The following is a 16853-nucleotide window of genomic DNA, read 5'->3' as shown; positions in this document are numbered from 1 at the left end:
GCCATCCACACTCCCCTCATACGAACACAGACAGGAAGAGCCATGTAATTAGATCATCTAATGAGTGACAAAGAAATACTTAGAAACATTTAAAGCTCTTTGCTGAAAACAAGCCAAGCTGAGCTGTAAAGATGAAATCGTACATCCTGCTGGGGATAACTATATTATCAAGAAGCATCTAGGGACATAAAACCATTGCATATTGTTTAGTCATATGATAGACACTTTGGCACCAAATGAAGAAATATGGTTGATGATATTCCTCTTTGACTTTTTTGCACAGTGCAGTTCACAACAGTTCACAAAAGTAAAAACCCTTAACAACCATTCAAGTCATAATAGATCACCTCATAAACCATCAGATAGCAGCAAACTTTCATCTTCAGCAGAGAAGAGAAAATCAAGCTCTACTCATACTTCAGACCTGAACAAAACCCACAGGTGCATTTGTCAATCTTTCCACTGTGAAAAAACTCAACCCTATGAGTATGATAAGGTGTGTAGCTGTCAAGAAGCCGTTACGGAGAAAATTAAATGAACAAAAAGGCGAAAATTTGCTAATAATACAAAGAAGCTGCTGGTGTTCTCACAACAATGTACTGACCATCTCAGGGTCCAGACTACAACATCATTGAATATAATTAGGGTTACTTGTATCAGGAAAAAGCAGAAACGCAACCAACTAAGACTGAACTTTGGAGGCAAAACCATATCTTCAAGATTTCTTTGAAAAACTGCTGAAAAATCTGGTATTTAGTTGTGGCTCCTGTGTACTATTTGCGTTTTCTGCTTGTTTGCGCATGTTGAAAAATGAATAACTTGTACTTGGAATTTAAATACATGAGAAGTGGTTTGTCACTTTTTGCACTAGATGTTGAAGCAGTGCAATAAGGCTTCCATTTTAAAGAGTAACCAAATTTTGCATGTTTTTTTCCCCTCCATGAATTTAAGCATTCATAAATAACTTTTCATGAATAACAAGCAGCCTAACCACTGGTTTTCATCTTCATCGTGTTTATTATTAATACATTACCACAGTTCCTGGCACTACAGTCAGATTTCATGTTTTTAATTTGCCAGAGAAAGGCTCATTCAGAGTGGAAAAACAAAAGGAAAATAAAGAAAGAAAAGAGAGAAAGTTGGACACAGTCTTACTTACATAACTTCAATGTGGTTAGTGGCCACATTTATTTCAACCAGGGATTGCATGATCAATTGATGACAGGTATGAGGTACCACACTGACAACACGGCTTCTTCCCGTCTTGGCCCATAACAGCTTTAAATGACCTTCACTGCTCAGCAAGCCGTCTGCCTGCCTGAGAGGAAAAAGTTTCAATCTTCATAAAAGTACTGCGCTCTAGTACAAGGTAGAAACCTCCTCCTTCAGTTTCCTGAATTCATCATATGCTGATTATCCTAGGACTTGACAGCACTTCCGCTTAAATTGTTTGCATAAAGTGAGAAGTAGCCCAGTGGGATGTGCATCTAACTGAAGCTGTGAGTTTAATGGTCTGGATCCAAGATGCGCGCAAAGCTGAGTGAATTAATATGATGAAGTTAAGCTGTGCTGGGGAACCAGAGCGTCTGTCCTATGTCAGAAAGTGTCCGCGTGAATTGTAGGACTTTGGTGTTTCTCTTCAACAGATCTATGATGAGGTAAAAGGAAATGAGCAACAACGGTTGTGCAATTTGTAGCAATTTGCCGGTCACCCGGACATCATATAAAGGGCGTTTGCGCCACGTCAACCTCTTGTATGAGGGGAAAAAAAAAAAAAAAGTTTAGAGCAAATGCAGAACTCTGGATGAACAGATGACCTGACAGTTTACAGCAGAAAACAAATAGTAATAATGTGGTGGTGCTCCTCTAGTCAGGGATGTTTCTTTTCTGGTGTAAACTCTCAGAGAATCATTCTGCCAAATAATAACTTGGGGCTGCACATCTAGTTTGGCAGAAAATGACAAAGTGTGGACAACTTACAAGCTCTCATGGCCAGTTTCTTTCAGAAACTAAATTTAGAGTTAGATGACATTAAGCAAGTTTCAATATAAGCAATTATAATGCTATGTGTAGAACTGTGGAGATGATGGGCCACTTGAAGTCAGAGTGCTGAACAGCCTTGGGCACATGACTGCATCAACTGCATCAGTTGCTCATTGCTTTAAGGCAAACTCAGAAGCAGATGGGAGCACTTCAGTGTAGCCTGTGTTGCTGTTGACCAGAACATTGTCAACTTGGGCAAAATCAAAGGCTAAATCAATTCTGAGGACTTTCACCCTGTCTTATCATGCACAATAGTTAATCTTGACTCCAGAAGCCAAAATACTTGAGACAAGTCTGGAAAATCAATTTCACACCAGTTTGTAGCATGTAGCATTTGACTTCAATTAGGCTTGTAATGGTTTTGCTCCAAGCTGACCCAAAAACTGATTTACAAACTGAATCAAGAACTTGGTGGCCCGTTAAACCCTTAACAAAAAAGTCACAAACAGAGTTCAGATGATAAATGAAAAAGTACGGTGGTCCACAGATGCTAGAGAGGAAACTCGGTGCCCCCTACCTGCAAGACAAATGTAGAACAGATGTCAGCTGAGCAGTGTGACTAGCATTAGCGTTGCTTACAGGAGGGCTTATTGTCTTCTCTTCCTGGCTAGCGTACCATCAACATTCCTGTGGGGGCAAAACAAGACCACCGCTTTTTTTTCACTCTGAATAAAAAATAAATAAATAAAAAAAACTCTTGCAAACAGGCCAACGCAGACGGGAAGCAGCCCATTTACAGGGGCACCAAGCTGAAGAACAAATTACGTGTAGGAACCACAGCACTATCCAAATGCCAAATGTATGGGCAAATGAGGGGAAAAAGAGCTGGAAACTCTGCCATCACTCACACAGCTTGCTCATCCTCAGCCTCTGATAAATAGAAACACATGGAATGATGGTTTAGGGGTAGGCACGCCCAAGCCTATACCTGATGATAAAACGAGGAAAATATCAGAGAAGACAGATCTACCACTGAAGCCTCAGTGAGGAGTTTCAGAAACAACAAAGAAGCTGCCCAAGCACGTAATCTTCAAAACCTCTGAAGATCAGCTACGGAGCATGTTTACCTCGTCCAAGTCTCAGAGCTTTGAATTCAAGATCTAACAGCTTTGTAAATAACCAAAGTTCTATATTGGATTGTGAAACATTTATGCAACTAGTTGCATGTTGCAAGTTGCTTGCAATATTATTTCTGTGCAATTTGACAGATACAACAAGCAATTCAAAAACAATCAATGAAATCTGCACATAACACATTCATTTACTCTATGTATAAGCCAAATCAGCAGGAAGATGAGGGAGGGATTATTGTCTTGTCCACTGAAATTAACAGTTTGAAAGTATGTCTTTCAACAAGATCACATGATGTGGTACTGGTGTTTTGACTGGCTGTTTCATAAAACCTGTTCCAAGTTGAGACACTTGCAACTATTGCAGCAAAGTTTCAAGTAAGTTACAGAACAGTTTTCATTATTCAACTGAAGTGCAGTTTGGTTTTATGAAGGTTTCAAGAAAGTTTCACAGTGTAAATATCCACTCTTAGGTCTTCTAAGAGCTCTGATCTTTGTGAAACAAAATAAATACACAACCAAAGCTTCAGCGATCCGCCTGTGGGCTAAAATGAATTCCATACATATTAAAAAACAAACAAACAAATAAACAAACAACCCCACCACCAAAATAACAAGCATATCTTTAATGCACACTTTTTTGTAAATGAGCCATGTTTTGAATAGTAGTGGGAGGGGGAAGGCATGCTGGCAGTGCCTCTCCAACTAATTTTGGTATTAGCAGAATCTGTGGAGATCATGTCATCTCCTGGCTCCTATTTGGGAAACCTGCCTCACCACAGAAACACTGTCTTTTTCCAGAGATCTTCTCCAGTCCAAGACTGTCAGTGAATTGTGGAATATTTGATAGTGTGCCACCTTTTGTTTTGGACCATCTCTTTATGCACTAAATGTTCAAAAGGGACTACCTGATCTCTCGTCCTATCTGCTAGAGATCCATCACAGATGTATCAGTAAAAAGTCAGGTTCTTGAAGATATGCAATGTAAAAATGACCATACAATTCCAAGTTTTCTTACAAAAATGTATTTAGTCTGTGCTAGTCCTGGCTTCTTGAAGACTGTAAATCTGCTCCAGTTACAGAACTATTAGGAGCTCGGCATGTCTGAGATTGTCCTGGTTCACCTGTCTCCATCGCTGCCTTCCTTGGTTCCAACTACGCTGTGAAGCCTGCGGGCGCGGATGGGTGGCAGCTGTTCGTAAGTGCTGAAGCCGAGCTGACTGTGCTGCTCAGGCAAGCAGTAGAGCAGCAAGTGGCTCCTTAAGACCTGGGCCAGTGGAGAACATAGGCAAAGGGTATGAGTGAGTGAGTGAGTTGCATACAGCTTAACAAGTAAATCACAGCAGGGCTGTACCTCATCTGTCAGGTAGTATGTCTTTCTCAGCAGGCTCCGGCGTGTAGCCTCCACCTCCTGCAGGAAAAGAGCATAAGAAGACCAATTACCCTTCCAGCCTTAATTCATAGAACACTAAAAACAGCAAAATGTGTGCAGAAGCAGTCAATCATGTTCAGCTTTCAGCAGACATCAAACAAAACCTCTCAGTTCATCATGATGTATTATAGCCCAGCATGTGCCTACTGATGACGTGCACATTTCATACATCTTTCGGGACGCTATTTTACAATCAGTTCCAAGCCCTTGAACCCTACTTAAATTTCCTGCAGAAGACTATTACAAAATAACCGATTCCCTCATCTTCTCTCAGGCTGTCAAACAAGCTATTTATCATGACTGACTGAAATGTCTCCATGAGCACTCAAAGGTTTCTCCTTCTGTCAGTCTCACCTGGGCTTGCTTTCTGACAAGTCATTGTTCACTGTTGACAGAATAGGGTCAAGTATAGCTCGCAGCTTCATTCTAGGAACTTGTCTTTAAAAAAGGGACACAGGAGTACCAATGGCGTAGCTCCAACCTAGAAAAATTAACTGTTCGCACTGGGAAAATCCATATTGCAGCAGAACAGCTCCTTCCGTTTCCAGCCAATATCGTTCCAATTGTTACCGACATCTGCCAACAATAACTCTTAAGAAAAAATATCAACAGTGCAGTATTCAAGAGCAGAAAATCCCCTGGACCATAGACTTGCCAGGAGAGAAATGGAAGTGGATAAGTGTTCATTTCCATTTGGATTGGAATCAGGCCAATATGCATAACACACATTTACAGTGGGTGTAAAAATGCATCAGCCTGAAGCTGGGATTCAAATGCATATACACTATATTTCCAAATGTATTCAATTACTCATCCAAATAACTGCATTCAGGTGTTCCAATCACTTCCATGGCTACAGGTGTATAAAACCAAGCACCTAGGCAGGCAGAATGCTTCTACAAGCATTTGTGAAAGAATGGGTCGCTCTCAGGAGCTCAGTGAATTCCAGCGTGGTCGCGTGATAGGATGCCATGTGTGTAACAAGTCAAGTCATGAAATTTCCTTGCTACAAAATATTCCAGTCAACTGTCATTGGTATCATAAAGTGGAAGTAATTGGGAACGACAGCAACTCAGCCACAAAGTGGTAGGCCACATAAAATGACAGAGTGGGGTCAGCAGATGCTGAGGCGCATAGTGCACAGAGGTCGCCCAACTTTCTGCAGAGTCAATCACTCCAAAAAATCAGACCTCCAAACTTCATGAGGCCTTCAGATAAGCTCAAGAACAGTGCTTTGATCACAATCAAATTTTCAAATGATGTTTATGTCAGGGGAATGTGACTTTAAAAACTTCTGTTAGCATTTTTTGAAGTAGATCGTGGTGGATTTTGAGGCATGTTTTGTATCATTTTCACGTTGCAGAAGCCAGCCTCTTTTTACCCACAGCTTTTTGACAGTCAAATTTGCTTCCATAATTTGAGGATAATTAGCCACACAATAGATCCACACCGGTGCTTACAAGTTGGCAAGTGTTCTTGTCATGAAATGCAGCTCCTTTATATATACACATTTTGTGCTTGTGGCCAAATAGTTCAATTTTTACTTCATTCATCCACAACACTTCTTCCTGAAATGTTTCTGGCTTAACTAGATGTTGTTTTACAGTTACAAGTAAGGTTTTCTTCTAATGACTGTTATGTAGATCATGTTTGTGTAAGCTTGTGCACAGTGGATTGTGCACCATCACTCCTGTATCAACTAAACCTTCCTGCAGGTCCTTTGCTGTCAACATGGGGGTTTGCTTTGACTTTTTGGTCGGCATACTAGCAATTTTATAGGAACGTTTTCTTGGTCTTACCTATTTTTTCGTTAGGTGTCTTCTCCTAATAACAAATTGTGAGCTGAAAGCACTTTGATATACTTTTATTTTTATTTATTCTAATACCTTCCCCTGCTTTGTAAGAATCTACAAAATCTTACAGAAACTTTCAGAATCTCTACACAATTACTACTTTACTTCTCATTTATGAACTGTTCTCTAAAATTTGCAGAAAAATGTTATTTCTTAAATTAGTGTTCTGAAAGGCTATGTTTACTATTTTTAATCACTTGTTGTCACACATACACACAGCGGTAAATAAAAAAAGAAAAGAAATTGAGTTTTCCAGATCGCTTTAATAACTTAGCAAAGAACTAGAATAAATAAAAAAAAAAAAATCATTGTGAGATTTACATTTTTATCACATACCTGTGATGCTTCATCTTGGGAGAACATAAAGGCGCTGAGGTGGGCAACAGCCACCACATAGAGCACAGGACACCAGCTCCTCCTCAATGCTCCAGTGACCAAGGCACGAAAATAGAGACGCAGCAAAGGCAGTGAATCCTCTGTTGGTGAGGTGAAATTCTCCAGAGGAATGGCCAGCTGAGCAGAAAGAACACAAAGTGTGATGTTGAAAGAACTAAGAAAAAAACAGAAAGTAGAAATGGGCAGAACTAGAAACTAGAAAGCTCACCCATGTTAGATTTTGGGCTCTATCTCTGTTAAAAGAGCATGATTAGTGTTGAATGATTTTCACTTTTTCAATAGGTCTTTTATTAAACATTCCTACAGATGATGATGATGGAGTCATATTCAAAAACAGTATGTTAGTTTGTCAAAGACACACATTTTAACTGTTTTTGTATTCATCACCACCCTAGCCAGTTTAGCAAAAAAAAAAAAAAAAAATCCTTTCACTGTGGTTCCTGTAATTTAAACCGCTTTTTCTCCCGCAGTAAAGAATGTTTTTAATTTTTTTTTTTCGCATAACACAGTAGAACAGGTGCTTCAATAAACTTTTCAATACAACTGTTTGGTCCAAATATGTAGTGAGTGCAGCCTGTATTGTGGTCATTTGCATTTGATGGGGACAGTTAACTAATTTGTGCAGCGATAACTTTACCTTATGCTGTGATGTTGTAGATAGAAGTAGAGAAAAGAGATGAGCACTAAATCTCTTCACAGGCAAAACTATACTACACTGATCAAACACCTCAAACTCAGCCTCATAGCTGAACAGGGATCACGTAGCTACTGCAGTTATGAATCTTAGACCAGATCATTTGGTGCTAGACAATAGCTGCTCCTTGGACCTCTACCGCTAATTTGCTAATGGCCTATAGCCTAAGGTTTCTGTGTGGAAGTGTGCTTGTGAAATCAATCAATACTGAAGATTTCTCACCTGTTCTAGTGAGACACCAAGTGAACGCAGTATTCCCACATGCTCGCCAAACACAGCCAGCCTCATGGCGGCACTGTAGCGCCTCTGCAACGGCAGCAGCACAAAGCAGCCGAACAGCGTGTCTCCAAATGACACTGCCTCGTACTGGGCCAACAGGGCTGAATACAAGTCGTGGAAGGAGGCCAGTCCAGGTGGTGGTGTGCCTAGGTTCAGGGCCTGCAGACTTACGGGCCGTATCAGCCCACGGAATAGCGCCCAGGTCAGTTCCTGCACAGGCCTCTCCAGGAAGAGGTCACTGGAACAGAGGAAGACACATGCAAGGCGGGCTAGCTTTGCCACAGGAGGCACTGGCTTTAGTGCTTCCTCTCTCCAGCTCTCCAGAAGTAGTAGCCACTGTAGGCAGTGGGTGACTGATTGCAGAGAGCCAGATGGGAGAGAGTGTGCCTGTAGCCCACCACCCTCAGACACTCCTGTGCGATCATACAGGCTGATCAGAGGCAGGAAGGGCCAGTCAGAGGGCAGCGAGGGGCCGGAGAGTTCAGGGAGGAACTGGGAAGAAAGCCATGGGTTGCGGCCAAGGTGCCGGTCTCGAGAGGACAGCACAGCGGGCTCTAGGTGGGCAAGGAGAGTAAGGTAGCAGCCCCGGATAGAGGGCAGGTGAGCAAGAGAGTCACGGAGGAGAGGACCCAGGCCAGACGGAGGAGTGGACTTCTCCTGAAGCTTCAGTTCTGCCAGCATAGCTGCTTCGGGACCGCCGCTACCACCCTCCCTGCAGAACACAGAGTGAGAAAGACAGCTCAGAATGTGCATTCACTGCTGACTATGACCGCATCCACAAAACAGAACAGAAACAGCACAAATACGATTTCTTGCCCAAATTGTTTGTTTGCCTGCCAGTCTGTGAGCTTGAGGGAATTGGGGTCAGATTATGTTTGAGGAGTCGGTTGGTGGTTAGTAATGAGCTGGGTGGAAAGCTGTGCGCTGCCCTACACTGTATTAGCATTCCCCAGGGACATTTTGTTAAAAGGAAAATGGAAACATGCAAGAAAATGGGGAAAAAGTAAAAGTAATGCTGTCCCCAGACAAATCTGCAACAGATGTGGTTTTTAGAGCTATTTTTTTTCCCCAAATCAGTATTAAGCCACTTTCCTTTGTGATTCTAAATCAGAGACATATCTAACCTATGAGCAAGTGATCATAACTAGAATGGTCAGGCTACTTTTTTCCTTTTTAATACATCACACTTTAATACACTTTAATGTGCATATGACATTATAATCCAGTGCTGCCAGTGTCAGCAGCTAACTTGATAAAATATGCACATGCACGTCATGTCAGGGGAGAGGTGTGGTCACACCAGTGCCTCACACAAATCTGTCAGGGCAGAAAGACTGAATCTGGAATGTGAACGGTAACATAGCCTTTTACTATCAAAAGCAAACCTTGCGATTTTTTATTACTGTGCAATAAAAACATTTTTCACAAAACAATTATCCTATTTGTTGTATTTAAACTTTAAGTATTGCAGTAATATTCTGTTTGGCTGGAAACAAAAGGGCTAAATTCTTTAAACATCCCATAGAAAAATGATCCAATCAGGATTTAGTGTCTTAGTGGTATGTAGGGATTGGTTAGGACTTCAGGAGCTGAACTGAAGGCCTAGGGTGTCAGATTAATCACTGACAAAATAATGTACTGTAATGATACATTGCACTTCTTTAGGCTTAACTCTGCTAGTCATGGTTCCTAAGTATGTTTTTAGTACTTGCCAACACAGTCCGAGTAACCTAACTACTACTTTGAATTAAGTGTACTAAGTGTAGAATTAGTGTAAATGAGTGCAAGTACCTTAAAAATGAAAATGTAATCATTAAATCATCTAAATCATTAAAGTCTAGTTGATTTTAATTAGCCAGCAATGCTACATTACTAACCTTTGACTGAGTAGGATAATACAGACTCCCTACAGCCTATTTTAAATCACAATCACATCGCAATACCATAGCGTTAAAAAGAGTATAATCGGCATATACAGACTTTGGTAGCCAATGTTGACTTTTTCGTCTCCATTATTCTAGCCTACGTGTCTCTATCTGTATTGGGGAAGTGGTTGCGATTGTGCGGGCTAAATTTTTAAAGTGACAGATGGCTTTCTGTCCAATCACCATGGGGTGTGTAACACTTCTCTGTGTCAGGAGAGCCTCCTTCTATTTGAATGAACATGACTGTTTCTTTGAAAACACACCAAGATCAATTTTGAGTCATTTTCAGTAAAGTCAAAACATACTAACTGAACTATCTCCAGTAAGTATCAGTAAATATACCCTCTCCGCTGTGAGGACTGTCCACTGGGTTCAAAATAAATAAATAAAAATAACCTTGAAAGAAAGTGCTCTATTTGCTGCCCTCTTGTGAAAATAAAGTGCAACAACAGCAGATGCCCAGCAGAAACATCTGGTTAGTGGCACATTTTTGAAATATATTACTTCCTGAAAGGCATAGTAATAAATGTGGCTCATGAGCAAAAGAAGCAAGTCCATAAATTTGGAGAATTTTTGGAAACAGGGGATAAAGATTAAAGGCTAAATCTTCCAGATTTAGCACCTATGGGCATGCACAAATACCTAGTAAAAATACCTAGTAAAAGGACCTCAGCCCTTGGGCAAACTTTGTCCAAGCTGTTGTCAAACTATGTTTAGGAAGATTAAAAAACAACAACAACAAAAAAGTCTTAAAAAGTACCACGCTCACTGCACCAGATACTTGTTTCCTCTTCCACATTTCAATAAATATTTCAGAGGTTGTTAACAGTTGCACACAAAGAGCTATACCAAGTCAAAGCAGATCCTGACAAAATTGAAAAAAAATCGAAACCATATCCCATTACACAACATACCGGACACGCTCCAATCTCACAGCCACACAGCACACACACAGAGTTACAAGTTCTTGAACAAAGTGAGTAAATAAATAAGGCCAAACCTCCTTGTGTAATAGGCAAATCCAAAAAAAAAAAAAAATTGTTCCTGCTGAGCTATATTCATGCACTATTAGGTCCAACGAAAACTGAATATCGCCAACTACCTACTCAGGGTCTTAAAGCAGAGCGTCAGAATAATAGAACAAGTTCCTTTTGCTTAAAGGGGACCTACTACGCTCATTTTCAATGTTCAAAATTTATTTTTGGGGTCTACTAGAATAGATTTGTATGCTTCAATGCTCAAAAACCACATTCATTTTCTGATACTGCACATCTCTGTTTACTGCCTAGAAAGCTCTGTTAGAGGTCCTCTGTCTTTAAATCCCCCTAATGATGAGTCCAGCGTGCTCAGCTGTTCCACTCTTTTCTGGATCGTCAATCACAATTGCGGCATCCTGCTACAAGATTCACCTCTACACCCCTGTGGCTGTTTTAATAATGGCTTTGGGTCTGCCGGCATCAGTTTGAGCCAGAGTCCGATCCTGAAAGTCAGGTAGAACAACTTGGTTCTTGGTTCACCTTTGCAAGCTAGACTGGAGCAGGATGTTGCAGAGGGGTACGTTTTTATTTTGTAGCTCTCGTGTGTGAGGGCTTGTTAAGCTTGGCAGTAGGCAGGCGATAATGATTATTGGTGTTATGAGGTTTTGTGATCCTGTAACAAAGGAAGGACTAGAATTTTAACGAGGCGTTTTAGGCAGTTAAGAAATGTGGTTTCTGTGGGAGAGAGTTACTCCCTCTGGCGAGTATGCTCTGTTTTTTTTTTTTGATCGCATGAAAGCTTTGATTCGTCTAAAAGCTCAGAGAAACTCATCTGGAACTTCTAAATTTCACAGTTAGGCTTCTGACAGCACACAGTAAAACATTTGTTTGTGGCATCATTTTCATATTACAGGCTTATGTGATGAAAAAAAAAAAACTGCAAAAGCCAGTTACTACTAAAATATTGCAATGGCTTAGTTCTGGTGGTTATGGACAAGGCATGTAGAAGACATATAATTCAAAAGTCAGAATTCAAAATAATGTCAAACAAAGTAATTCATAAGACTCACGGAAGCAGCTCATGATTGAAGATAATGGTGGACAAAAGTTGATGTGCCAGATATTCACTTCCAGGCAGCAGCCAGGACAGCAGAGCTAAGGCAACTTGGTGAAACAGAGATGCATGTTTGGCCACGTTCGAGTCAACAGGAACCTAGAGGCACAAGAGAGAATTTACTTTTGTCTTAACAAATAGAAAGCATAGATGGTTCAGATATGCCTAAAATATGTTTCTTCTATAATGTTGGTTTCACATTTCAGTCATATTATTTACACCAAACATGTGATGAACAATTTTCTTCTTTTGTACTTTTTGTAAAACTGTAATTACGGTATCAATTACAATGTTTACAATGATTTTTCAGGTTCGGTAGTTAAACATAGTTCTCTGAGTGATAAATGCCTCCCTTTGAAGTAGCTGATTTATAAATGCAGTATACCAAAATGACATAGCATACTTATACATAGTCAGTTAACAGTTTCCTCTTAATTGCAACGTAGTACTTGCTTTGATTCATGTTATTTAAAAAGGCAACTGATTTCCAATTGAAACTTTTTAAATAACAGTTTTGCCCATTAAAGAACAAATAAAATGTTATTTATCCTCCAATGTTGGCAAACAGAAAGTTAAAGATTAATTTAGCTGTAAAACTTTTAAATTCTAAAAATATGAAATACAGTGAAGAAGTACCAGTCTGTGAGCCAGTCTCAGGAGCAGATACAGCAGGAGGTGCTCATGGCGTAAAAGCCAGGCACTTGCTTGGGATACAGAGGGCATCGCCCCGACGCAGGACTGCAGGTACGCCAGTACAGAGCCAGAAAGAACGACAGAGCTGAACTACAGAAAAGAAAGTAACAACATCCCAAGTAAATTAATACTGTTAATACTGTATGGGTGTATTTTAGTCACTAGGTGGCAGCAAAAAAACAGCATCATTACTATGTGAAAAACTCCACTCAAACTCATTCATTTTCATTTTACCAGGGGAGGTACTGTGTGTGATTACTGACCCATGATCGTACAAATCTGACAAATAGTGACAAGTAGTAAATTCAGGCTGAGTTTTCTCCTATTCCTTGACAAACCCAGAGGTCTCTCTGTAACAGTAGTGCTGTTTCATTTGACCGCATGATAATGAAATAACACCTCATAGTAATGTAATAACCAGTGAATACACATAGCAGAGCTTTGCGTTATTGTATCGAGAGCGGCGCTAACATGAACATCTAGGCTATGATATGCCAGACTATTGAGTTCTCTTTGAAAACTCTTTTGAAACGCTTGCAATTATCAGTTTCATCTGTTTGGGGTTGGGGTCCAAAAGAGTGAGATTTTCTTTACATATTACATGTTTATTTCCACGAGAGAAGTCTCCAAATCTTACAGAGTGTAGCTTTAACGAGGTAGCTCATCAAGTGATTTTGCTTTTTAAACACACTGATTCAGAACAACACTAAGCTCTGCAGTGACATGACCTTCCAAGACTGGAGTCACATCCCTGCTGTTGGTGCAAGCGATGTTCAAATGAAATTCTGGGATGCTTCCACTGCAGTTTTTCCTTCACCATATTCAGCTCAGCAAAGCACAAAAGACTTTCATAACTAAACAAGGTGTGTCAACACAAGGAAAACATTTAACTGTACAAGGCAGTGGCACTCCAAAATTACTGAACACCCAGTCTCTGCACATGCTCATCAAACGTACTTTCTTGGTTAGGCCTCGGTGGATGGTGGTGAGAATGTCCAGTAGGTAGAAGAGAGCAGTATAGAGGGGGAGAGGAGAACCGGGTCCAACAAGGCTGGGGTTAGTCTTAAGCCTGAAGCAGCCTAAGCCTGGCAGACTGGGGATGACCTCCAGGGCAGGAGCACTCAACACAGGGTTACAGATTACAGAATAAGACCTGCAGCAGCAATATCACAATGTCAGCGGCAACAATACGATTTATCACAGTCAACAAAATTATCACAGTCATATCGCACAGCCACACTCTTATGTATACAGAAGTGGATTCCAACCTTGGTCCTGTAGTCTTCTTGTCCTGCACATTTTAGTGCTGTCTCTGCTCTTACACTCACTCCAGAAGGACTTTATAATTGATTCATTAATTAGATCTGATGAGGTCAGCAAGAAAAACACCAAAATATGCAGACAAGGAAAGTAAATATGGAAATTCGAGACTCTTAACACTTCTTACTTTAAAAAGGCACACATGTTATTCCTGAATAATATTTTTTCCCCTGGGGTCCAATTATGACATTTGTGTAGCTTTACGTACCAAAAATAATGAATTTTTACATGATCATTTTTCTAACTTTTTATGTCTTAGAAATAAACTGGTTGTTTTTTTTTTTTTGACTGATACATGTAAATGATCTCTATTAGGATTTGTTGCACTGTGCCAGCAGTCTGGGCTAAAACATTCACTTCAGCATAAATGGGTGGAGCTAAACTACTACATATACATGTAAATGTGTTCATTTAAAAAAAGTGAGGAAAATCAAGTTTTGTATGGTATGGGCCCTTTAACAAAAGGCTGCTTTAACTAAAGGTTTGGAGACTAAACTAAAGGAAAATTTGTTTTTAAGCTTTCAAGATGTTTGAGAAATAAAAATAACATCCAACCTGAGGCTCTCTCCCATGCTGCGTATGGCCTGATGGGAAATGAGGGGAAATAACACCTCTGAGCTCAAAGACTCTAGTTCCAGAAGACACTGCACTGGTCGGAAAGAACTCTGCAAAAGCACACAGAAGCACACATTACGTCTCTAAAGTTCACAATGACCAGAATATCAGACCATTGGTGCCCAACCTTGGAGAGTTTACTTCCAACATACCTGGCTCTAATATTTAAAAGCGTCTGAAGGCCTTGATTAATTAATTCTGATGTTACATTAAAGTTAGAGCTGACCTGTCCAGGGCTGAAGATCACCAGTACCAGAATTGGGCACCAAATGTATTAAATTAACACATCTCCAGCATGGCATTTGAATCCATCAGATACTTCATAACTGACATGAAAAGGCTCTTAATCACAATCACCTTTAAATGCTAAAAGTTCTCAGACCAAACCTGCAGTGAGAACAGTGGTTGCAGTAAATTAGTCAGAATTATTGGCCTAAGAAAGCGTCTTTCAGCAAAAATGAGTGAATGTCGGCAAAAGCCATTTGTGGCTTCATGGTGCAAGGCTCATGCTGCTAAAAGGCTTTGGGAAAATAAAGAAAGAGATGTGTCAGTTTGATGGATGAAGTTGTCCTGTACTCCTCTCCCACCAAAAATTACAGATCTCTTGCGTACGGTGCTGTTTAATGTTTCTTACGAGCCCTTACTTGCATACTGAGCTGTGAGTAAAACGCGCCCATGTAGAACAGATAGGATGGCAGCAGGGCCAAGGTGCTTGTCCTTTGACCTGGGTCATCCAGCGCTCTCACACAGCCTTTCAGTAAACCAATCAAGGTGGCCTGCAAACCAGTCACATGACTCCATGTCACTGGAGGAGGGGGAAGACTCTCTGTACCCTGGGAACTGCAACAAACATCAAAGGTCACATATTCAGATTCAAACTCAAAAAGGCCAATGTAGCATTTTGCTGGTTCTTAATGTATGCACAACGTTATATCACAGGTGAGCTCTCTTCAATCTCTCCTGAGGCTGCCGTGGGGTTAAAATATAGGACTCACTTGAGCAAGCCACTCTGTAACTCTTGGTGGCAGCCAGCAGTGTGTGTGACCTGAGTGAGCAGGACCAGCAGTGCTTTCACTCGGTGGAGCTCCAACACCAGGAGAGGCCCAGATGGAGCACTGGGTTTGTGTGCAGCCTGCAATGCCTTCACCAGAACTGAGTAAAGGTCTCTAGAGAGAGAGAGCGAGAGCAAGAGAGAGCAAGAGAGAGCGAGAGAGACATAGTGAGAGAGAGTGAGAGAGACATAGTGAGAGAGAGCGAGAGAGAGAGCGAGAGCGACATAGTGAGAGAGAGCGAGAGAGAGAGCGAGAGAGAGAGCGAGAGCGTGAGAGAGAGCAAGAGCGAGAGAGCAAGAGAGAGCGAGAGCAAGAGAGAGAGAGCGAGAGCAAGAGCAAGAGAGAGAGATATTTTTAGAACTTAAAGAGTGCTGGCTTAAAACTCAAGGTATAGCACTGAAAGCATCATATAAAATGATTTTGGGCTAGTCTGAGTCAGATCAGATTTAAACCCTATAGAGAATGTTTGGTCTCACATTAAAACAGAGTTTTTCAAATGTTTGAAGCCATCAACGCTGAATGGAACAATACAGACACTTCTATTTATAAAAGATCGTTGGCAAATTTACCCACAAGACTTCAACGAAAGTGAAAAGCGCATATCCTTACTAAGTTACTTCATCTACATTTATTATCTAATTGTTGCTAATTTACGGATTTCTTTTTAAGACCATTAAAAGCTTCATGTTCTGCTATATATCAATTTTTTTCCTGCACAAGAGAGTTTACACTTTCTTGCATAGATCCATAGCACCATTTCAACAAAAACATTGCTGCATTTACTTCATTAAACTTAAACATTAAATAAATTAAAGGCTAAATCATTAAAGCGATACCTGCATTTTTTAGATAACATGCCTTAAAAAGTGTTGGAAACCACATCAGCAAGTCTATCAGAGATCATGCAATTAGTCTTAGTGTATCCAAAAGTAGCAAAGACACAGCTAATTCTGACTGGAATGAATTGAATCCGATAACTGATAATACAGAAAAATATACTCACATGCTCTATGATTTTTGAAGATGTGATATGATTTAGGCATGCAGTTTACACACTGCTAAGTGGTGGGTAGAAGCTTCTGTTGCTTGTTAGTTATTTTAAACTTGTAGCTTCACAACAAAATAAGCAAACTTCAGGCATCCATGACTGATGGACAATACATGAGGAATTTTCACTGAACAAGAAATGAGAACTGAGTAAGTGTTCTCACGTGTAGAGGTCACAGGCTTGGCCATAGCTAGCAGCCACTGCCCAGAGCCTCAATGCTTCTGTGCTGCAGCGAACAGCTTCCCCAGTCTCCAGCAGCAGCTCTGAAGGTTCTGCTGCCAAGAGCCGAGACAGACGCTCCCTCCCACCTAGAGAGTTCAGCTGAGACAAACAAGTCAGAAT

At 40.6% G+C, this 16853-nt stretch overlaps 1 protein-coding gene across 1 annotated transcript in view; it reads right to left on the bottom strand.

Moving 5' to 3' along the window:
• Nucleotides 1-997: 997 nt before the first annotated feature.
• The window catches only part of rpap1 (RNA polymerase II associated protein 1), a 29334-nt gene continuing 13478 nt past the window's right edge, over nt 998-16853 (bottom strand). The window contains exons 15-25 of the mRNA XM_017713449.1: nt 16675-16832; nt 15407-15577; nt 15056-15251; nt 14352-14461; nt 13434-13629; nt 12420-12566; nt 11740-11882; nt 7711-8479; nt 6735-6911; nt 4468-4524; nt 998-4380 (exon numbers count right to left, since the gene is read on the bottom strand). Coding sequence (XP_017568938.1) covers nt 4234-4380; nt 4468-4524; nt 6735-6911; nt 7711-8479; nt 11740-11882; nt 12420-12566; nt 13434-13629; nt 14352-14461; nt 15056-15251; nt 15407-15577; nt 16675-16832 — 2271 coding nt within the window. The 3' untranslated portion in view covers nt 998-4233. The remainder of the gene's footprint in view (nt 4381-4467; nt 4525-6734; nt 6912-7710; nt 8480-11739; nt 11883-12419; nt 12567-13433; nt 13630-14351; nt 14462-15055; nt 15252-15406; nt 15578-16674; nt 16833-16853) is intronic.

The sequence above is a fragment of the Pygocentrus nattereri genome, chromosome 10 (assembly GCF_015220715.1).
Source record: "Pygocentrus nattereri isolate fPygNat1 chromosome 10, fPygNat1.pri, whole genome shotgun sequence".
Lineage (NCBI taxonomy): Eukaryota > Metazoa > Chordata > Actinopteri > Characiformes > Serrasalmidae > Pygocentrus > Pygocentrus nattereri.
The sequence above is the reverse complement of the archived record's forward strand: the minus strand, read 5'-3'. Positions and strand labels throughout refer to the sequence as shown.